Source organism: Eschscholzia californica, unplaced genomic scaffold (assembly GCF_041429995.1).
Source record: "Eschscholzia californica isolate CP2 unplaced genomic scaffold, dmEscCali1.0.p SCAF_4, whole genome shotgun sequence".
Taxonomy (NCBI): Eukaryota; Viridiplantae; Streptophyta; class Magnoliopsida; order Ranunculales; family Papaveraceae; genus Eschscholzia; species Eschscholzia californica.
Genome location: NW_028238461.1, coordinates 25,782,860 through 25,806,233, shown reverse-complemented (window position 1 = coordinate 25,806,233; position 23,374 = coordinate 25,782,860). Strand labels below are relative to the sequence as shown.

The window sequence follows — 23,374 nt, the reverse complement described above, 5'->3', positions numbered from 1 at the left end:
TCAAACCTCTACATATGGTATTCTTCTCCAACCAAAATCATCATTGCAGTTATCCTTTTCAGCATATACTGATGCTGATTGGGCAGCTGACCCCGCTGATCGTCGATCAACTAGTGGTTATTGTGTTTTCTTAGGTAACAACATCATCTCTTGGAGTGCTAAGAAGCAAAAGACAGTCTCTAAATCTAGCACCGAAGCTGAATATCGGGGGCTAGCTACAGGGCCGTGGCTGAGAATTCGGAGGCCCAGTGCAAAAAAAAATTTTGGGCCCCTTACATATCAAATGTAAAATAATATATTCTAAAAGGAAAGTAACAAACAAATTCAAAATAATTTAACCATAAAGAGATAATAAATTATTTATTTATCAAGTAACAATGTATTTTTGAAAGTATTTGTTTTCACTTGAAAACTTTTCTCCTTGCATTTTTTGAAGCGAAATCATCGATTAAACCTTCGTAATCAATTTTGTCTAAGAACCCACTTTCAATGCTAAGCAAGGCTAATCCATTTAGTCTGTCTTGCAACATGTTTGATCTCAAGTATGATTTTAAAAGCTTTAACTTTGAGAAACTCCTTTCTGCTGATGCAACTGTAACTGGTAAAGTTAATAATATTCTATAAGCAATGGTACTAGCTGGAAAACAATTCATCTTCTTCAAAAAATCTAATACCTCATTGGCTTTTGTAATTTCTACTGGCAAAATTGCTTGTAAGAGTTTTAGTTCCACAAATAAATCATCTGCTTCCACATCAGAATGGTCCCCTTTCTTCAACTTACTTGAAAGATTATGACAACAAGCTTTTAAGTCATCTACATTATACCTGGATAATTTTTCTGGTCTCATCAAAAATCCAAAATTATTCTCATATTCTTGATATTGCTCAAATCTCTTCTCCAATGAACCAATAGCTTGATCTACTAATAAAATAAAATAATGAACTCTAAAATTTTCCTCACCCGATCGTGAAACCAATTGTGATGAGCCATCACCAGTCTCATCAAATTATCTTTTTCGACGAATTTCACGCTTCTCGGAAAAAACCGGGTCAATTTGCAGTTCAGTAGCCATTCTCTTAGCTTCAACCATGGCCTCTTGAAATCCAGTTTCTCTATGCATCTTTAGATAAACAATCAAACCGTTTATCAATTCTATAGCAACATCAATGTGTATGTCCTTTGTCTGCAAACGTTTGCTAACCTTGTTAACTGCCACTAATAACTTGTACCAAATAGTAAGACTTAGTAAAAATTCGAAATTACCAAGTTCAAATCTTGCTATTGATCTTGCTTCACTTTTTATTTTTAGTTCATTGTCACTCTCTGCCAGTTGAAATAAAGCTTCTCTTATTTGTAGAGGTTGCGTTATAATCGCTTTAATACTATCAACACGGCTCTCCCACCGTGTAGTCGACAATGATTTCAGCGTAAATCCTTTCAGATTATCTTTTAAAATCTGCCAACGTTTTGTGGAATTTGCGAACAAAGAATAAATTCGTTACACTACTCCAAATAAATCTTTAGCTTTACCATGACAACTAGCTATATCACACAAAGTTAAGTTCAGACTATGACAACCGCATGCAGTGTAGAATGCTCGCGGATTTATATCTAAAAGTCTTTTTTGTACTCCTTGTTTGCACCCTTTCATATTCGATCCGTTGTCATATCCTTGACCTCGTACATCATCAATCTCAAGATCAAAACTCTTTAACGCTGATTGTAATTCTTGAAAGAGTCCAGATCCAGATGTATCATTAACAATTAAAAATTGCACAAAATATTCTTCTATTTTGACTGGGCTAGCAGACATATCAACACACCTCAAAATCAAAGTCATTTGTTCTTGGTGATTGCTATCAGGAGTGCAATCAAGTAAAACAGAAAAATACTTAGCTTCTCTAACCTTTTTAAGGATCGCATCTCTAACTTTAGAAGATAATAGTTGTATCAACTCATTTTGAATAACATTACTAAGATAATGATATCGAATCTCACTGTTTTGAATTCGACGGAGATGTTCTTTCATCAATGGATCATGTTCTGCCAACATCTCAACAAGTCCCACAAAATTTCCATTGTTCTCTTGACCAATTTTGTGGTTGGTTCCACGAAATGCAAGATTAAACTTTGAAAGGTATTTTACTATTGAAATCAACCTTTGCAACAGTAGTCTCCAATGTTCTTTTTCTTTCTGAATGGAATCTTGTACAACTTGATCAATAGTACGATTATTTTGAAATCGAAGCTGCAATCCAATCCAAGTGGCCATATTAGCTACATGGTCACTGCTAACTTCATGTTCTCTAAGCCTCTCAGTAAGATGTCTCCAGTCTCCATAACCATCATTTGCTAACTGGTTTTTTGATAGTTTTTTCTTAAACAATTTGCAGCAAAAGCAAAACACTTTATCAATATCTTTTGAGTACACAAGCCAAACTCTATCATGTTTCTCTCCATTGGATAATTGTCTAGTGTAAAATTCTGACGAAAATCGTCTATTTGCCTTATCTTTGGGACCTTTTTTTATTGATAGGTCTCTAATTGGACCTTTTTCAGCCAAGAGATCTCTTAATTTTCCATCAAGAGTATCCCAAATTCTTGGATCATAGATATTATCTGGAATTTCAGTAGTTGGTTCATCAACGAAGTCATTGAAATCATTATTAGGAATACCACAATCAACCACATTTTCAGCAATCCCCCCATGAACTGTATCATGATCATCATTACTTTCGTTTTCTGCACGGATTTCAGTTGATTCTTCATTATTGTTCTCAGTTACTAACTCTTCAATTGGGATATCACCATCACTTTCTTCGTGAACAATGGTATTTTCAGAACTCTCCCCATGAACCATATCATAATCATCATTACTTTCGTTCTCCACACGGACTTCAGTTGATGGTTCATTATTTCTCTCAACTACTAACTCTTCAGTCGGAATTGGTTGTTCTTTAATAATGAATTTATCGAGAGCTCCTCTTTGTGATTGAATAAATTTTTCTTCTTTTTTCTTCTCCTGCCTCTTCAAATTACCAGATTTGTATTTTTTTGGTGCCATTAAATTGAAAAAGAGAAAAAGAAATCTAAAGCCACACCCAAATTCAAATTCACCGAACTAAAATTCTAATGATGTTGTTTCTTCTCTTTTGTAATGGCTATGTAGGAATTTGTAGATTGGAGAAGACTATTGAATTTCAAGATGAACAATAGCTATTGTTATATAGTAGTATAAACTTAATATTTTTTTTCAAATATAGGAAGAATAAATTAGGGATTTAAGTTACAAGAATTTAGAAACACAATAAATTTAAAATAGTATGGAAACATAAAAAAACGCCTAACATAAAAGAAGGAATCTGCACAAAAAAAAACATAAAAGAAGGAGGATTTTGATAAAGGTCTCTACAGTGCTCTTTAAATTAAAAAAAGAAACAAATCTCCCCATTAAACTAAAAAAGAAACAAATCTCTACATCTATATTTAATAGGTACTTCTAAAGGTGAGAGAGAGAAATAAATTTTGAAATTACCTTTTGTCTTTTCAAGTTTGTAATTGGTCAGAGATTAGTACAACAAGAATTAAATTCGTGGGCCCCAACATCACTACCTTCAATTTGTATTTCTAAAAGTAAGAGAGAGAAACATCTCTTTTAATCCTACCGGTAGATTTTCCTATCACCCTACCTACGTCATTCCGTCAGTAAGTTTATACAGACTTTGAAAATTGAAATCCGTGGGCCCCATTGATTGGGGGGCCCAGTGCGGGCGCCCCGCCCGCACTGGGCAAAACACGGCCCTGGCTAGCTATTGCTACTGCTAAACTTATGTGGATTGAATCTCTTCTAAAGGAACTTCGAGCACCTATTATCACCCCACCTGTCTTATGGTGTGATAACATTGGAGCTACTTATCTTGTTATGAATCCGGTCTTCCATGGTCGAACGAAGCACATTGAAATTGATTATCATTTCGTTCGAGAAAGAGTCGCCGACGAATTACTTGATGTTCGATTTGTCTCTTCTAAAGATCAAATCTCTGACATCTTCACTAAACCACTTAGCAAGGACAACTTTTCTCTCTTGCGCTCCAAGCTAACTGTGTGCCCATGCCCGCTTGGATCGAGGGGGCGTGTTAATATGAAAGATTTGATTGATTCAATCACAGAAAATCTTGATGTTGATTGAATCAATTACAATCAGTCTCAATAAGGAGAATATACATACTTGAAATATTCTCTATTCTTTATTATAGTATTTGCTACAATCTAGATATGGAGAATATACTAATTTGAATAGTTACCATTATACTACATATATTTTCCTTGTATAATATTTTATCTTTGTAAAGTTTCCATGTTGTACTACCAAAAATCGTCTATAAATTGAAATCAGTTTCTTCTGGGTTTCTCATCGAGAAAACCCCTTAATTGTATTCTTAACACTCCTGTGAAGATTCAAATTGATCCTTCGCTTCCTCACAGTACTTCGACATCATTACTGTTCAAGATATTCTCAATCGCATGTTACGACAATACCCACGATGAGATGCACTCGTATGGACTCCAACAGAAAGAGGAAAATCTACCAAATTGTGCTACACACAGGTAAAAATTCTAAAGAGCTATCCAATGAGGAATACCAATTTCCTTGGAAAATATTTTGGAAGAAAAGCGAACTTAAACCTACTACTCAGAACTTTCTATGGAAAATGATTCATCATGTCGTTCTAACTCTAACTAATATTGGGAGTCGCGTTCAAGAAATACCTCAGACTTGTCAGATCTGTAGCTTTGATGAACTAGAAACGACATTTCACCTCTTCAGCAACTGTCCAAAGTTGAAAGAACTCTTAAAATTTACTTGAAATGAAGATTTACTTGAGACACCCGAGCAATTAATCAACCTGATCTTCCGCTATTAAAGTTAGTATAACTGAATCAAGACCATTATTGATCCTTCTTTAGGGGTGAAGATTTAGAAATTTTCTAACTTGACTAGATAGCTTAGGAATTTATGTTTTTATATCTTCTTCTAGTGTAGCTAGAGAGAAAAAACTTCGGAAAATTTTCCACCCCCATTTCCGTTGAATATGCCTTTTATAGAAACTTTTAAAGTCGTAATCGCAGTCGAATTAAGATTCCTAAAAGGGCCATAAATAGAATTTATCTAGAAACTCTATTCTGAGTTGAATTCCCATCTGAGGAATTAATCCGCATCTACGCTTCCTCTAATTTGACAAGCCAGAAGTCCCATTCATTTATGGGATTTGGATGGTCGGTCGTGCCATTTGGCCCCGCCTACGCAGCTGACTTTGGGCATGACACAAGCCATGCGCTTGACCATCCCTTTGGCTCGGACTTCAAGCTCGGCTTATAACCGACCCTTTAGGCATCTTTTATCAGATCTAATCCATGTCATATGTCAATTCCTCTAGTCAAATCTTCTGATTGAGTTCACTCTTTATGTGTAATTCGTTGCTGGAACTGGTCGTCGTTAGCTGTGGGTAATCCGAATCAGTATCATATTGAAGTTGGTTTCTAGCTAACCGTTACGATTCCTAAAATGACGGGATTTGATGATTTTCGTCATTTGTCTTGCCCGACCAATTGATCGCATTATCATCTTGATCGAATGATATATCTTTCATGCACCTTAGTCTTGCTCTGTCCAGAGATGCAAAGTAGGGACGTTTGCAGAAGTCAGCTCGACACCTTGAGTTCTGCCCCATGGGAAGGCAACTAGCAGACTTGTGTGAGGTCGAACAATGTCAAAGATACGCTTTTCATATGCGGACCCTTATGCCATGGGATCTGTCACTGTCAGAAGATGCACACTCAAACAAATATATCCTCTAACGACCATCACACGTGGCTCTCATCAAGTTGGTGTCCCCATACTACATCTCAATCGTGGTTTGCCATCGCTTTCAAACCTATATAAAAATATTAGGTTTGCCAAGAAAAGGAGGATTCTTGCACTCTCACTGAATTACTTCACTAAATCTGCAACACTTGACTGGCTTGGGCGACGGAGTGTCTTTTGTTGGTCCCCCTTACATTGTTTTTTGCATGCCCCCCCGCCACCCCTATTTCAAACTGCGATTAGTAAAAGAAGGAAATTCAAGAGAGTCGCAAGGTTCATTCTCTAGGAGACATCTGGAAAACAACTCCAGACATCAAGTTACAATATGTGTCACCATGTCAGTCAGATTTTTTGTTATTATTGGAACGTAGAAACCTAATCATAGTGCCAGTGCATAGCCTAACTCACTGTTGTCTCGTGTAAGTGCATCTTGCGCTCATGATGATCATTTTTGTGCCAGATTAGTAAGATAATGTATTTATAGGACTCCCACTCCCTTGTCTCTTTTCAAGTACACCCATTACGGTAAAAGATTGACCTAGGTGATGGTTGGCATGTCAATCCTGGTTGTGCCTGTCAACCGCGGGACACACATATGCACCGGACATGTTTATATCGTATCCGTCTCGAGCCTGTGTCGGGCCAAAACATGAGACCTCAGCCCCACCATGACCTATGTGGCGAGGTTGGTGGGCTTTACGTGTCAATTAAATGGGCCGTGCACTACCACTGGAGGGACGAATAAACCAACGTTTCAATAGACTTTCAAGTCTCATGCAACAAAGGTCACCTGATGCCCCAAAGCATACGTATTTGAACCCGTGCATAAAACGTACACATCTGAAGTCATCTATTATTTTTGAGTTGGACAACACGAAAATATTTGTTAAACACTTCGAACATAAAGTAGAAAAACTATGTTATACTTTCACGTAATCGATATCATATTTCTTACAAAAAGGTAGTAAGTCTTTTACGGATCGAATCGTACACCTTGAGGCGCCGCCTAGCCTTGTGAGACCGCCCTGAAGCGTAAAAGCATATTTCAAAACATTTAATAAAGCAGCAGAGAGAACCTTTTGTCACATCTATAACCATATGTTTCTTTCCGGTATAAATATGGTAACACTGATTTGGTCCAACTCACGATTACACTTTTCCTTTCCAACAGTTTCATAATAGAGTTTGCCCTCTTACGAAACAGTAAACTATCCATCAATCAACTCCCAATGGAAGCTTTGACAAAACTTACAGAACATGAACTTCATCGGAAAAAAAACCACTTTCAGCTGAACTATGCAGATAAGTCCCATTCATTCCATCTCAAGTTGTTAGCATTCCGGCGGATGCACGCTTGGTAACCTGCTAAAAAAAGTCTTGTAAGTTGTTTATCTCGACGAGTAATAATATAGAATAAAGAAGCTAATTAAGTAGCTGAGCTTAAGAATAAATCTTGCTACACACGGGGCTGTGCGAAGGACCAAGGACAAGCTCGACGACCAATTGAAGAGAAAACTTCCAAAGCGCATAAATTTTATGTACATACTTCTTATTCTTCCCCTTAATCTCTCTATTATTTTGCCATCTCTCATTCTCTCTATAACCTTAGAAAATAAGAACAGGGGTGAACTCGAGTTCGCCAAATTCGGCTACAACTTGAGCTACAGTTTAATGTTAGAGTAACTCCAAAGTGAGACTACAGAGAAATTAACATACACAAGGATTAGAATAGAAAGGGGGAGAAGAGATCATACATATGGACATAATAGATTTTGACTTGGCATGAATCAGTAATTATCTTTCCTCCAGAATAGCACGCCCAAGATTTGTGGCCAGGGCGAGTCTAACAGTGCCTAGGGCATGAGGTGGCAAATCACTTTCAGAGAAGTCTGGACGCAGTCTAGCAATAGACAACTCTTGGAGTTTGTTCAACAAGAGGTTGGTTTGAGAGACATTCAGCAGAGGACGCTCCCGCCAATTAAGTAGCTTCAGCTGCACTCAGCACAATATCCCACTAATAGTTACCAAGAGTAACATATAAATAAGCATGTGCGTTCGTGGCTATTACTTGTGCTCGCACATGTGAAGACTGAAGACACTTGTTTCTCACATAAGAAGTTAAACTTATGATAAGGAATATGTTAACTTAAAATCAAGTTCAGCTAATGAAAAAAAGAACTTGTGGATAAGCGAGCTCCCAGCGCTTACCGAATCATGCATAAGAGATAGCCAGAAACGTTGAGGTGTCGAAGGATTTCTCATAAGCTGCAAAACAAAAACAGAGGAGAAAATGGTTATCAATTCAATGCAAACACTACTGTACCTAAAAAAGCACGGTCGATACCCTAGGGGTGCCATGCCCATGTCCTGGATGTACAACACAGTTTATCATGCTGAACACAATATTTGATATGAACAAGAAACACTTTACAGATGCTTCAAGATACACGTTTTGCCATATACGACATAATCTTTGACTTTTCATACTAATGTACTTTATGTTATTTGTACTATTATCTGTTAAACACAAGAAAAATCATTTTCACTATTTTTGAAATATTTTCATAAAATCTTGGTTTACAGGTGATGCTAACTTATTTATGAAGTAAGAATTTTTCTGCATCCTAATTTTAATACATGAATCTGTATATAGATTAACTCAATTTTATAGTCTTACTCATTGTATTTGTGTCATACTAATGTCAAATCCGTGTGTTTCCATCATCCCATGAGTCGGTGTCGAGTCCGTGGGATATGTGTCAGTCAGTGGGAAGTATCCTCTACCAAAATTGAGAATGATGCTTATGTTGCGAGTTCTAGCTTCTAAGTTCAACAAATAACATAAACTTTGAATTTCAGACAAGTAATAGAAGTATGGAACTAGAATATCTTAGTCTAGGTTGATAACACTCCAACTAAACACTGCCGTGTAACATGGAAACTGATTAAGGCATTGGTAGCAGCTATTCAAGGTTTTTGACAAAGTGAGTGGAAAATACCAAAACAGGGACACCGACATAATCATCTTAGTTTCTTAGGCCTACTTTACTATCTAGATTGGATACAGAAAAGAGGTTATCTAGCGTAGTAGTTCATGGTCTTATGCGTCGAGTGTGCATGTTATAGAAAATAATCTATCCAAAACAAGAATCCATACTAGCCGATAGAAATATACTCTCCTACACAGAATCCTACAGAAGAAATACCAGTATGAGTGAGTCCACAGCTTGCTGGGTAACATCAGTTGAGTTCCCATCCTGAACTCTCTGCAAGAATTTCTTAAGATCTCTGTACCTGCGACCAATTAAAGGTTAGAAAATAAAACAGCGAATGGTACTTGCAAATCACACGTACTTTGTCACCAAACACAGAGGTCATATGCAACAAATCATAAGAGTACTTACTTGTGAAGAAATTCAAGGCCACCTGCGGTTCTAGTTTCTGAACTCAACAGTTCAATCACCCCTTCCCATTGCTAATATGACAATAACCAGATGTGTAAGATGAATGAGTAATTTATTAGAGATCGAGAACAAGGCAGTCCGCAAAGTACCAAGAATTGCATATAAATCACCTTCATCAGTATATATTTATATTACCATGTTTAGAAAAAAAAAATTAATTATTTCGAACCACTGTACCTTGAAACTATCATCCGATATAGACTTTCCGACGTAATCAAACAACTGCTGTGCGATTCTGTTGAGCCGCACTTCATCCCTCGCTTGCTGAAGCCAAAAAACTCCAGACCCTTTCCGACCATGTTTCCAGTGGTATATTCCCGCAATCTGTCCAGAAACACTAACTCATATATAGAAGCATGAAGTAGCATCTTTATTCACAGACAAACAACAATTACTTGCATTCTAATCTTCATTTCTCAATTCTCAATCAAAGCTTGAAAGGGGTAATAAGAAGTAATTTGAGTGACTTTAAAGCACAAACAAACTTATAAATCAATAGAAATAGGTATTACCTTCATAAGATTTGTACTGATACTTTCAAGTTCATAAAGACGGCAAATCTCTAGACTCTGTTTGCAATATATAGAAATTTGTCAATATAATAGGATATACTAGCTCGAGTCCCTAGAGAGAAGAAGGGATAAAACATAATTCATGGTACACTAAATATATAAACCTAAAGCTAAGAGCATAAACTTAGTAAAACGAAAAATCACCTTAAGCAGAGTTCTATTATGGTGGACAGGTTGTTTGTACAATAAAAGCTCCAACAAACTCATTCCTTGCTTCATGCATGATGTCAAATAAACTGGAGCAATCTGTATAGATGGAAGAATTCAAGGGAATTAACACTTAAATACACGAGCAGCGAATAATAATAAGCTTTACGAACACAATGCAACATCTATATGTTTTGGAGTCGTAACGAAGTTCAATTAAATAGATTGAACACATGTCTCCACACTCCCAGTTCAGTAATCACATTCAATACTTAATTATATATGAATAAATAACTCGAGGTCATACTAATTGCTACACGACATAAACACCAGCACGGGTACACTGGTAAGAGGCATCTAAGAGCCTTGGAAACAGGCCAAAATGAGGATATAGCATACCTCCGGCTGCACATATATTTACATGTCTTAATAAATAGTTCACGTTTCTTATAACATCTGTTCATTTTTATTCACCCACTGCTATATTATACACATATGACAGTTCACCTAAAGTGGTACTCCATGATCCTTCCACCATTTTTTGCTACTGCACAAAATATGGACGTAACAGATCTCACGCTATACAGTTATCCAGCGACCGAGTGTCCAATCCTCGAATATTGAAAAAACAGTAAAAAGGAGTATCCAGCTGCATAGTTAATTTCTAATTGTTTGGAGATATAATATTTAGAGTAAACATGAATTTCACCAAGCGATGAGGGAATATTAAATGACAATACGAAGATCACTGAAAAGGATCGATAAGACGAAAGGATATATTCAATATGTCTAGCGGAGATGAATGTCTTGTAATACAGCAACATAATTAAGTAAATATGCTGAATACAATACAGACGTCCATTTGGGGGTCAATATTGTATCACAGTTATATGAAATAACTAAACTAAGCGATGCTGTAATTTTTAAAACTTCAGTATTTAAGTTTTTGATAAAGCTAGTATGATCGCGTGAGTTAAAGATAATCATATCAAGTCACTGCCTTGGCTTAAAACATCCTCGAAACTTAAAAAAGTATGACGAGTTCTTTCCTATACGTGATATTACGATGACAGAACATGAAACAGAACATTATATTGTTTAATAAGGATCATATTAGAGATTAGAAACAAAACATTAAGCCTAGGCATCAACACTCCACAGATAGCAACCCTAAGTTGCACCATAATCAAAATAATGGAGTACAGAAGTTAGGTAAATATGACTTTCTCGGAACAGGTACCACGCACTTGCCAAGTTAAAGTATGGGAAGAAAGCACTTGAGCATAGACAAGTCTATGTAGCTCTTCTATGCCGATTCCCCCCAAATTATAGCGTTCTTCGTGTAAGAGCATTTCTGCTTGATTGCTCCCAGCTGTCAACAGCTCTATTGCATGTGCAACCATCCTAACGGAAAAGAAAGCACCAATAAATTTTTTAGGTAAAGTAGAAAATAAACTAAATCAAGCGTTTCATCATATGACAGATACTGACTCGATGCATAATTTTACATTAATTAGGATGTCAGTTATTTGATTAAACCAAAAGCAGAAATAAACAGGGATGAAGGGACAAGAAAGTAGCAGCTCACCATGGCCCAAATGATCTCGAGCATTCAGCTAAAACGACCTGAGACATACATAAAATGGGGTATACAAGTTTTCAGATGGAACTCATGGCATTTACAAGCTAAAGTAGAAATCAAACGTAAACAAGTCCAAACATAACATATTTTAACCTCAGTATTTTCCCCAAGAATTCCCAGTATAAGCTCCAGCAGCTTATGGGTGTTGGATATTGGTTTCAGTTGCATGCATTTCTGCGCTAAGTTGTACATTCCTTCTAAACCCTAATAAACGAAACAACCTCCATACATCAGCTAGAAGTAGAAGATAGTTTTGTTAAATATTTAGAGGGTTGTGAATGACTGTGATACTTACCATTGTGAATGGGCGGATGTAAAGGAAGTGAGATATAAATAGCTCCATCCAATTATACGTTGAAACTGTGAGAATATTATTGTTTCCCAACATGATCTGCAGTAAATTCTTCAAACCCTCCCTGGTTTGAGGGTGATCACATTGAACCCAGAATGCACTACTACAGTCTAGCTTAGCTATTTGACCTCTCCATTGCTCCCAAGCCTGAGCAACAATTAAAAGTTTGTAGTGAACAACCAAAATGATATAAAAAAAAGCAGTACAAAATATCTAACTATACCTTCATAAAGTCAGGCTTGGTTTTAAAGCATTCACCTAATCCTCTCCTGGATACCTCAGGACGCATACGTGGCATTTTTGATACGAGGACAGCAACAGCCTCCACCAGTCCATTCTCTGTCTGAGCAGATAAAAGAAATCAATATGGTCTGAAATGGAAATTTTCCTGCTTAAAGTATCTCTTCTCCTTGAGTTAGCTATTCCCATAGTATTTCAACATCTCAATTTGGTGATGTTGGTTTTTCAATTTTTAGCTAAATTTCAAAACTCAACAATTGAGATGGTTAGTTCTTACTAATAAAAGGCTGATGTGAGGGATCAAGATATAATTGTACACAAACAAATACTACCACTCAGGCACTCAGAATGATAACCCCTCTGATTAGGAAATGGTTAAACTTCCTACCTTTTCGCTACCTATATGGCATATACCAGCTAAAAAAAAAAATCCTTGAAGCATTGACTAGTACTGCAGTTGTAGTGATACTCCAAATAGCGTCTTGGAACACAACGTTAAAATTTATTTTGAAATTCCAAATCTTATTTAGTGAACTAACACATTACAGCAGAATAACTTAAGTAACCGTCTCTTTCAAAAGATAAACCTACTGCCTATAGTGATCAAATCATGCAGTCCAAATATATAACAAGATGGCGCTAACCTCACGATTTCCAAGCTGATCCACCTGGTACGATCCATGCAATCTCAACAGTTTCACCTGAAAACAAACTGCCATTAGGAGCAATCCATCCGGAAATAAAAACTTGCATGCCACAAGCAATATTTGCCCTTCATTTTCTTGGGAGATATCCGAAATACTGGAAACCTGAAACCGACATAATTCTTACCACAATATCAAGCCAACCAACCGCAAGTGCTGATGATATTCCTTCCCAGTACTTAGAATCATCCTCAATGGCCTGCACAGAAAATCTCCAGGATAACCTTTTCGTGTTCAGTTTTTCAAAAATATTCCGTAACTAAAAAGTAAAAACAATATAATCCTATATCAGAGCAAGAATGAGGTAATATAAACGCAAATACCACAATAACTTAAAAAGGTTCTTTTCCTCATTAAACTTGCAAATTGGAATAAGTCTTGTGACTACAATATCTTGAAGTTATCAAACTATAATTTCAAATAATTATATAAAAACGTTGCCAAGAGTGCCCAAGACCATAAATAAAATGAAAATAACAAGCCAAAGACGGTTCCTTTCTCATGAAAAATGACAAAAGGTAGGAAAACAGTATTGCTTTAAGCATACAAGGAAGTAATCAAACCTGCGAATTAACTAGTCCATTTTGGAGATCCACGAGCCTTGAATGGACTGTAGTCTTTGTTGCAGAAAGGAGGCAATCATAATTCTGTAAAAAATAAAAGAAAGCATCAATAACTTGCCGAACGGCAGCAGTAAAAGGAAGGGTTAATATAATGAAAATGGCAAAACACATCTCTACAACATTATAAAAGCATCAAAGTAAGATCATTACTGCTAACCAATCGACAAGGCACTCCGGGAGCCATGCATGTGATTGCTTATCTGCGTAAAATATTTCCATCAGCTCCCATGCAGCTTTTAAACAGGTTGGCTCCTCAACTGTCTGCAACAATCCGAACTTTTTATGCAAGATACAGCTACTTAATTTTGCTTATGAGATTAAAATGCATACAAACAAGAAGAAAATTGAATCTGTAAATACAATTACACTACACATGGACAGAAGCAGGTTGCTAGTTCTGTTTATGAAGAATAATCACTGTTCAGTATTTATGGAGCCAAAATGTAATATTACCTTTACAACTGTTCTTGGGTCTTCTATCACTGAAGCTGGAGACGTCTTAGGATCCCCAAAAAGAGACTTAATCTCTTTGCTATATTCCATAACCTGATCCCCCCTGTTTATTGAAGAGAAACTCATGATTTGGTAATGCCTAACACAAGTATGCATTAATGATAATATAATGTAGATAAATCCAACTGATATGTCAATTTCTGATTGAAGGTATCCCACTCTAGGATAATCAGTAATTACATAATGCAAACCAAGCAGGTTCTATTGGTGTTCAGAAGCTGCTTGCTTGGTAAATGTGTTAACTGAAGCTGGTTTAGAATCTTTTGATTATATGTACTCTATCCACCTTCCAATTTTTACCTATCCTCATTTTGTATTACCTTCTAATAGGCAAATAACAACAACTAGCATTTATTATTTTGGAGATGGCTAATGCTTTATTAAGTAATTAATACATAAAGCAACACTAAGCATTAGGCAATCATAGCTAAGACGATGGAAAGCAACTACTAATTGTCTAATGCGCGAATTTGACAACCTTTTTTGGCATTTACAGGTAACATTCTATATATGTATATATATATATATATATGTGTGTGTGTATGTATGTCTTAGTTAGTTAGTTATTAGGGCAAAACACTACTGACGGATTACAAAACTTACGACTGAGATGGAACTTATTGTTACTATTTTATAAATAAATATATATATATATATATATTATATGTATAGGTCTTAGTTATAAGGTTCTTTATTGTTTTTAAACACAAACGTGTACTATTACATCAACCACTATTAAACTACACACAAAAACATCAACTTAGACTGGCATTTTATGGACACCACATCACACGATTCAATAAGATGCAAATTTTAAATCTCACGCAGTACCATTTAATAGTACATGTCAATCTGTATCCAACACCGTTTCCTAGGACATATAATGCATTACACACGTATGGTCATTACGCTTCAACCGGGTTATTCTATTCCACCTCTTAGAAAGAAAAGAACTTAAATAAAAATACTTAATAACAGGGCGATACATTTACACAAAACTTCTACCCCGAGCACACGCAATGGGGTCGTAGGGCTGACACTAAGAACAAGATCCCCACCATCGATATGCTGTATAAAAGAGAGCTTATGATCCCTAATCGATGCATCCTCTGCAAGGCTCAGGAAGAATCTGCCAACCACATCTTCCTCCATTGTGAAGTTGCTTTCAAATGTTCGGCTGACTCATTTCCAGCCTTGGCACCTCTTGGTTCATGCGTCCAACCTAATGGACTTCCCCAACAACTGGTATAGGTCTAAATGGAAGAAAGAATGGAGACCCATCTGTAGGGTTCTTCCTAAAGTTATCGTATGCCAGATTTGAAAGAAGAGAACCTTATTTGCATATAACCATGACTCGGCCTGACTCTGACTCGGACCTTGGCCGATTCCGAGACTATTCCAAGTTTAGCATCGTGTCATGGGAGAGGGGGCCGGTGCAACAGCACCTCTCGTACCCCCTCTCTCATGCTCTCTAGTTGGACGGATATTCCCCGTTTCTGATTTTTCCAGCCTAGTTAAAGGATCTGTATGATCATCCCCGTTGTATATCCTTTTCACTCTCTAATATCAATTCAAATGTTCAAAAAAGAAAAAATTATGCACAACTTTTCTTCAGCATTCTTAAACATGACTTCAGGTAGGGTAATAAAGTATAACTAATCAGAACACAGTTTAAGTAAGCATCTAAAATTCCAAGGGGTACATTTTGTCACAAAGAAGTGGGATTCAGTAACAACATTTAATAACTAAGCCCAAGTAATGTCTATTCAAAACCCTAATAACTTGCAATGATCTCCACAAAAGCAACATGTTGTTTAAGCTGATCAAGCTTCTGACTCTTACCCAATACAAAATTTCATGGTCAAGAAAATGATAGAATGCGAGAGAAACTTCTAATCTACTTACTTCCTAATGTCAAAAGCAAAAAAAGAACAAAAAGATTTTAGTCAGAATGACAGAAAGGGTAACAAAATTACCATTCAACTTGAAAAGAAGACGAATTCATCGACATTTTGGAGAAAGCAGAAACTGAATTCTTTCGACTTTGAAGAAGAGCAAACGGAGATACGGAACAGTAAGCGATATTTCGCTTCTGTACATCATCGAGCTCTTCGTCGCCAGAGCTCAGTTTAACCTCCAAAACTTTTCCACCGGTTTCTTTGGTTGAATTTTCTGTACCATCCAGCGAAGGTTTCTGAAAAATTGACACACGAAGACAGTTTCCACGAGACCAGGAAATGGAAAGACGAGAAATTGGGGGTTTAAGTCCATGTTGAAGACGGTGGACTATAGGATCTCTGACTTCAGGTGAATAAGGGACAAGAGCTTCGCCAGAATCAGAGATGAGTCCCGGCATTGCTCTCAAGAAAGTTGCCGGAATCTTCAGTGACTAGTGTTCTTGGGTTTCTAGGGTTTTGAAGGATTTTTGAAATTCAACTTCACAGAAAATATGGACCCGCTTCGGCACAGTAGGTCCCGTTTCACCCAAAACAGTCCGTAGTGGTGTGTCATGCGTGCGGGCCACTGGGAGTAGGGGTGGGAATCGGTCCGGACCGGCCGGTATCGGAGTCTAACTTCATCGAACCGGTCGACTCGGACATAAACTGTTGGCGACCACCTATTTACTCGGGCGGACTCGGACGGTCACTCTCAAGAATTTTTTGTCCATTGACCGTCCAAGACCGTTTATTTTACCGGTCCAGTCGGGCACCAGACGGTCTCGGTCCGGACTTTCCAATAAATTTACTTAATTCTGAACTTTATTTTTATACCACAGACAAAATTACTTACAAATGAAGATGTTTAGCCCAAAAAATCAAAAGTAAATATAAAAAAGAAAAAACACAGTTGATCATCATTTGACAAGATATAATTAAGCCATGCACTAATGTTTGGTCTTCCAGATGACTATATGACTATAGCCAACGATCATCATATATTCATATGTCTATAAAATTCAACGGTCAACTTCTAAAAATGAGGACAGCTTAGTCGGTCAACCTATTCGGTCACTCGTACCGGTCGGTCAGCGGTCGGTCCGTCGACATAGAATTTTGACCGTGACCGTCCGCCAATTCTTTCGGGCCGGTCGGACACTGGCCGTTATGACCATCGGGTGTCCATGGACACTTTTTATCCGGTCGAACGGGTCGGATAGCGGTCTTCCGGATCTTTTTCCCACCCTTAACTGGGAGGCGTGGCGGATAGGCACGTCAGACCCGCTAAGCGAGGTCAGCTGAAAAATATCTGGCTAAGAGTATAACCAACGTGGGTGGGGCTGGGGCTCCCGAATTCAAATTTTGGGAACCCAGCCCCACCACTCCAACCCGCGAGTCCCACCCTCCCGAGCTCCCATTTGGGAGTCTGGGCTGGGGGGCTCCCAGCCCCAACATAGTACTGTTGGGACCCAATACTACCCATCACCTCTTTTTCTCCATTTTTGTTAGTCTCTTTCTTTCTCTCTATCAATTTCTCTCTACAACTTCTCTCTATTCAATCCATCTTCTCTCTTCATCTTCAACTTTGTATCATCTTTTTCTAACTTCAATGGCTAGTCCAAACTCCCAAAATAACACTAACGAAAACTTTGTAGACATGTTACATAATTACGAGGAAGTTGGTATATCGAATGATGGGGTCGAAGAAACTTTTGATTTTAAGAAAACGCTGGATTAATCAGTAGCTCCTAAGCGTTATACTCATGGAGATGATAATGTGCTCGTTAATGCTTATTTACATATTGTCACCGATGCGATTATTGGCAATGATCAAAGAGCGGGTACCTTTTGGAACAAGATTGTCGAACACTTCAACGAGCGTACAAACCAAAATCGTGCTCCAAAGGGTCTTAAATGTCGTTGGAGCGAAATTAACAAGCAATGCACAAAGTTTTGTGGCATTTGTCATTGTTGCAAAGGAACCCAAAAAGCGGAGAAAATGATGATGATCGGGTAATTACTCTTATTACATTTTGACAACATTATGATTTTTATTTTGACAACATTATGATTTATTTTTGACAACATATTTGAAATTAAAATTTTTATTTTGCAGTTGAAGTCCGTATATAAATTGTTTAAACGAAACAATGGCGACAAACCTTTTAAGTTCGAACATTGCTATAAAATTTTGAAAGACCATCCCAAATGGTCATCAAACTTATCTCAATCTACGTCAAACAAAAGAAAACCTTCTTTGGATCAAGACGAAGGATTTCCCTCTACAAACCGACAAAGACCACTTGGAAGAAAAGCAAGCAAGGAGGCTAGAGATAAATCCAAAAGTGGTGAAAGTTCTAAAGCAATTGAGTTTTGGAAGGAGAGAAATGCAAATCAGGAGACTAAAGATAAACTTCTCAATGACTCCATAAATGCGCAAAAAAAAAGTCTAGTCCTTCAAAACAAACAATTAGACGTGAAAAACAAAGAATCAGACGTGCAAAACAAACAATTAGACGTGCAAATAGATACTAACAACGTTCAACGCCTAAAGGAAGAAAATCTTCGGATGCAAATTGGGGTGGACTTGATGGACAAAGATACTTCAAACATGAATCCCGAACGACTTGCTATTCATAGGAAATTAATTGTGGACAAACTAGATGACTGCGAATTAGATTAGTTTTAAAATTTGTTAAAGTTCTATTTTCGTTGTTTTAATTATGTATGAATTTTAATTATGAATTAAATCTTAATTAATTTTAATTATAACAATTCATAATTTGAGTTTGGGAGCCCGACGTTGGAATTGAGAAAAGCCTCGGGGCTCCCAAATTCAGAGGCTCTCAAACTTGGGAGCCTGAGCCCCACGTTGGACTTGCCCTAAGGTCGGAGTTACGCCTGAGAACCCGAAACCCATCCTGGATACCCAGGCCGGACGCCCGGGTCTGACGAGAAAATGTTCATCATGAAGCGTGACAAAAGTAGAACCGCCCAACGCTTATAGCTGATGTGCAGGCTTGGGCTTTACCGAAAAACCCTTACTTGCTCATGTAACACGAGCAATGGGACCGGAACTCCTACCCGACTCAGAAGTCCAAGTGTCACGTTTATATATAGGCACCCCATCTTTGATTTCGAATATAAAATACTTAAGTTTTCTTAAGCCCTAGTTATTTCAACAATTTAGTCTTCATTCTTCACTGCCGAAGCAATCACTCAGAGATTAGGAACCATAAGAAAGAAAGATATATACAAGAAAAAAAGAGAACTCCAGTCTCCACCGCGCAAGTAAAACACCGACTTAAGAGAAAGAAGAAGTAGATAGGTGTCGTTTGGCAACACCAAACTAATTTATTTTTTGACTTTATTTAAGAAAAAAAGTAGAAAAGTTATTTTGGTATAATAACAACTTTTTGAAAGTTAAAAACTGACTTTTTTTTTTAATTTGTGTTTAACTTTTGACTTCAAAATGGAGTCATTTTCTAAAGAGGGAACAACCAAAAATTGGTGCTTACGGGAGAGGGAAAATCCCGTTTTGGAGGGAACAACAAGAAAACTTAGGGTTCCTTCCTCCCAATTTTGTTTTCTTTTTCAAAAGAAAACCTAGGTTTTATTTTTCTTCAGTAATCCATATCGATTTCCTCTCATCTTCTTCATTAGTAATTGAATCATCCCCAGATCTTCAAACAGTTGCTGGTAAGTCTCTCTCCATCTCCCATTTTCTCTATCTCTCTCTCTATATCAAGTTGTGAAAGTTATATTATCTATTCACTAGTTAGAAACATTGACTTCTGAATTTTTTTTCCTTAATTTTTGTTGTTGAGATTTTACTTGATCATCATTGTTGTTGAGATTCTTCTTCCTGATGTTGTTCTTGATCATCATTGTTGTGAATGTGGATTACTTTTTTAATGAGCTTGATGCTCTTGAGAATAGTTTAGATAACTTGTGACATCTTGAATTTATAGTTGCTAATTATGTTGATGATGTTGGGTTAAGAGATAACTTATTATGTCTTTAGTTGCAAGATGAATTGTTAGTTCTTCCTGCAAGGTTTCAAAAATAAGTAAATAAGGTGATGGTAATAGTATTATGTATATTTTTATACATGATTGGACAAAATGAATGCAACCGAAATGTTACAGATAGGTTTCAACACTCACAAGAAATGATATCTCGTCACTTTAAAAATGTGCTTAAAGCTATTTGTAAATTTTTCTACCATGTCATCATATCGTCTTGACTTCCAGACTGTGCACCCTTACATTAAGAGTAAAGGAGACAAATACTAGCCTTGGTTTCAGGTTATATTATTATGATATGACTTTATGTGTAACTTTATGAGTATTTATTATTATAATTATGTAACTTGATTAATTTTTAAAATTGCATTGGTGTAATCCATGGGACACAAGTGAGTGCTTCTGTACCTGCTGGTAAAGCACAAATACCTTACCATGGTAGAAAAATTTTACTTACTCAAAATGTCATGTGTGCATGCGATTTTGGTAAGTGTTTTACGTTTTTTGTTGCGGGGTAGGAAGGCACAACAAATGATTCAAGGGTGTTCACAGAGACAATTACTGATGAACAAATGAAGTTTCTCCATTCTCCGGAAGGTAATTTAATTTATCATAAACTACTTTTTATGATATAATTTTTTATTTTTTAGTTTTAATTTTTAATTTATTAACAGAAAAATAGTACTTGGTTCACCCGGAATATTCTAACTTAAACTGTTTTTTAGCGCCTCACAAGGGAGAGAGATATCATCTTAACGACTACAGAGGAAGTAGTAGAGCATCGCGTTCTGCTAGAGAGCAGATCAACTACGCGCATTCATCATTACGCAATGTGACGGAAAGAAGCTTTGGAGTATTGAAAGCTTGATTCCCAATTTTAAAGATGATGCCACGTTGTAGTCTTCGGAAGCTAAGAAACATCATAATAGCAGCGTGTGCACTACATAACTTTATTAGAAAACATGCGCTGAACGACGATATGTTCAGGATTTATGAAAGTGATGCCTTTATTGTTTTCGAAGAAAGTGGAGAAAACGAAGCTCAAAACTCGAGGCCTGTCAGAGTAACTTAAGAAGCACAGAGAGAAATGTGTGTTACTAGAGATATGATACGTCACAGTCAGCGGTGTATCCAGGATTTATTTTGAGGGGGGTCTAAAATATTCCTACTTAAAAAATTACATCCCCTTCGAAATATTTTATGAAATACTTGAATATAATAGATTTAATCGTTTTAGATCTTAGATTTTCTTAATAAGTAGTTTTGATTTGCGAGACAAATTTTTTGCTGAAAAAAGAAATAATGGTTGGAGAATTAACTGGAATATATTATGAAATACTCTGTACAAAATTTGAAATTCGATTGAACTAATCAGGAAACCCTAAAACTATTTTGAAATTTCAATTAAAACACTAAAAATAATTTTAAATAGGCAAAAAGAAAAGAAGCAGCCGTAACTCAAACTCATGACCTTAATGTAACTAAACTTGTGTTCTGCCATTGAGCCAACATCATCTATTGGTTAAAATAGGAATGCGGCTCTACTTATATTGTTACACTAATTGTTTTTTTCTTTTCTTTTTATTATTACATATTATATAGTAATTTATAAATGTTGAGGGGGGTCTATAGACCCCCTAGACCAAGCATAGATCCGCCACTGGTCACAGTATGGTTCAGGGTCGTGGTTGACAATCTGGGGGCACAGTGCCAATTTTTTATCTGGGCCTATGTAAAAAATTACATGCATGAAATGATAATAAGAAAATTAAGAATAATTTAATTCTTAAAAAGATATTAAATCGTATATATATAAAGCTTAACATATGAAATTGTTATATAATCGACCTAACATTTTTTTCGTTTTCTTATCTGTTGAGATTATTGTTTCCTCCAAGCATATTATAAAATCTAAAAAAAGAAAACTAAAACTCTAAAATGGAAACCAGCATGTGTTTTTCATTCGCTTGCATAAAAATAATTGGATGAGAAGATCGGTTTTTTCATTAAAGGAAAATACATTTCTTACGAGATAATGAGATGTTAGTATTTGAAACCTAAACGGGAAGATTAAACTCATAATTTTTCCATGTGTAACATCCAAAGTTAGAGTTTATTTTGTGTTTCGTCACAAAAACTAAAATTACAATTTGGAATGATAAATTTTGTAGAAAGGGAATTAGACTGAGAGACATAGAGAAAAATAGAGCGAAAAAAAATGAAGGACGAAAACAGAACAAAAACTTGCAAGAACGGGATATTGAAGAGAGAGAGAGAGAGTATAAATGTATTGGAGGCAAAAAATTGCAAGAGAGAGAAGGAGAAAGCAAATATACGGGATTTGCGACCCAAAATTTATTTTGTCCGCATACTACACCAACTTAATTTTTTGTTTGACTTATTTCCTTTTTGGCCCCTACTTTGTGACCAACTTCTTTTTTGGCTCCCTACTTTTCATAAATTTAAATTTGGCTCCCTATTTTAAGGTAAATGTCATAACTACCCTTCCTATAATATTTTTTGAAAATAAAATTAATTACAAAATATCTCTTTCCACCTCACCTCTCTCTCCGCCACACATCTCTCTCCACCTCACCTCTCTCTTCTCCTTTGAAGGTCGGTGGCCGGAAAATTTTATTTTGAAAAAGTATTATAAGAAGGGTAGTTATGGCATTTACCTTAAAACAAGGGGCCAAATTTGAATTTCTGAAAAGTAGGGGGCCAAAAAAGAAACTGGTCACAAAGTAAGGGGCCAAAAGATAATAACTATTTTTGTTTCTCATTTGTGTTGTAATGACAATATTCGTGTTTAATGCAATCATCCATTTTAATAAAAACTTAATTGTTATACTAAAACAAACATTTTTTTTGTTCAAAAGTACTAAAATGAAAATGATATTCAAATTATTGATTTTGTATGATAAGTGAGTTTAGTAAGCTATTAAAAAAATTAACCATTGTGGGATTCGATACTTGATTGCCTCTGTGTAACTCAAATTCTTCGTCCACTGAGCTACTACTCATCCATGATAATATGTTACAACTGCCAATTCTTAACTAATTATTATAGTAAAGAAATCAAAAGCAGTGGGCCCTTGTGGCACACGACCCGCACTCCCCCATCTACGGGTCTGGTATGGTTGCACATTATCGATTACATTTATAGATAAAACTATATTTACATGGTTTTAAATGCTTATAATTTGAAAATGAATTATATATTGAGTATCTAAATAACATATTGTTCTCTATAAAAAGAGTTGTTTGTTCTCGTTTATTTATTAAATT

General features: G+C 36.3%; 2 protein-coding genes and 1 pseudogene across 4 annotated transcripts; 1 reads left to right on the top strand and 2 right to left on the bottom strand.

Moving 5' to 3' along the window:
- Positions 1-401: 401 nt before the first annotated feature.
- On the bottom strand, positions 402-3,065 carry LOC147543871 (uncharacterized). Its single transcript, XM_086635529.1, has 4 exons — positions 1,632-3,065; positions 1,532-1,543; positions 1,031-1,457; positions 402-919 (listed from the first exon to the last, which is right to left on the bottom strand). The coding sequence occupies exons 1-4, from the start codon at positions 3,063-3,065 to the stop codon at positions 402-404; spliced, it is 2,391 nt and encodes a 796-aa protein (XP_086491655.1).
- A 3,628-nt stretch (positions 3,066-6,693) lies between these two features.
- LOC147543870 (nuclear pore complex Nup85-like protein) lies at positions 6,694-17,381 on the bottom strand. 3 transcript variants are annotated; one of them, XM_086674151.1, is made up of 20 exons: positions 17,306-17,381; positions 16,101-16,647; positions 14,065-14,167; positions 13,762-13,872; positions 13,552-13,635; positions 13,116-13,187; positions 12,929-12,985; positions 12,268-12,387; positions 11,988-12,191; positions 11,786-11,896; positions 11,639-11,676; positions 11,298-11,454; positions 10,048-10,149; positions 9,844-9,900; positions 9,509-9,655; positions 9,272-9,342; positions 9,074-9,161; positions 8,076-8,132; positions 7,622-7,859; positions 6,694-7,229 (listed from the first exon to the last, which is right to left on the bottom strand). In XM_086674151.1, exons 2-19 carry the CDS (start codon positions 16,478-16,480, stop codon positions 7,662-7,664), a joined length of 2,157 nt encoding a protein of 718 aa, XP_086530277.1. In that variant the 5' UTR covers positions 16,481-16,647; positions 17,306-17,381; the 3' UTR covers positions 6,694-7,229; positions 7,622-7,661. The 3 variants fall into 3 exon arrangements, with proteins under 3 accessions (XP_086530277.1, XP_086530279.1, XP_086530278.1); XM_086674153.1 differs by having other exon boundaries at positions 6,694-7,232; positions 17,313-17,357; XM_086674152.1 differs by having other exon boundaries at positions 17,313-17,335.
- A 2,873-nt stretch (positions 17,382-20,254) lies between these two features.
- On the top strand, positions 20,255-21,205 carry LOC147543869 (uncharacterized; annotated as a pseudogene).
- Positions 21,206-23,374: the final 2,169 nt, after the last annotated feature.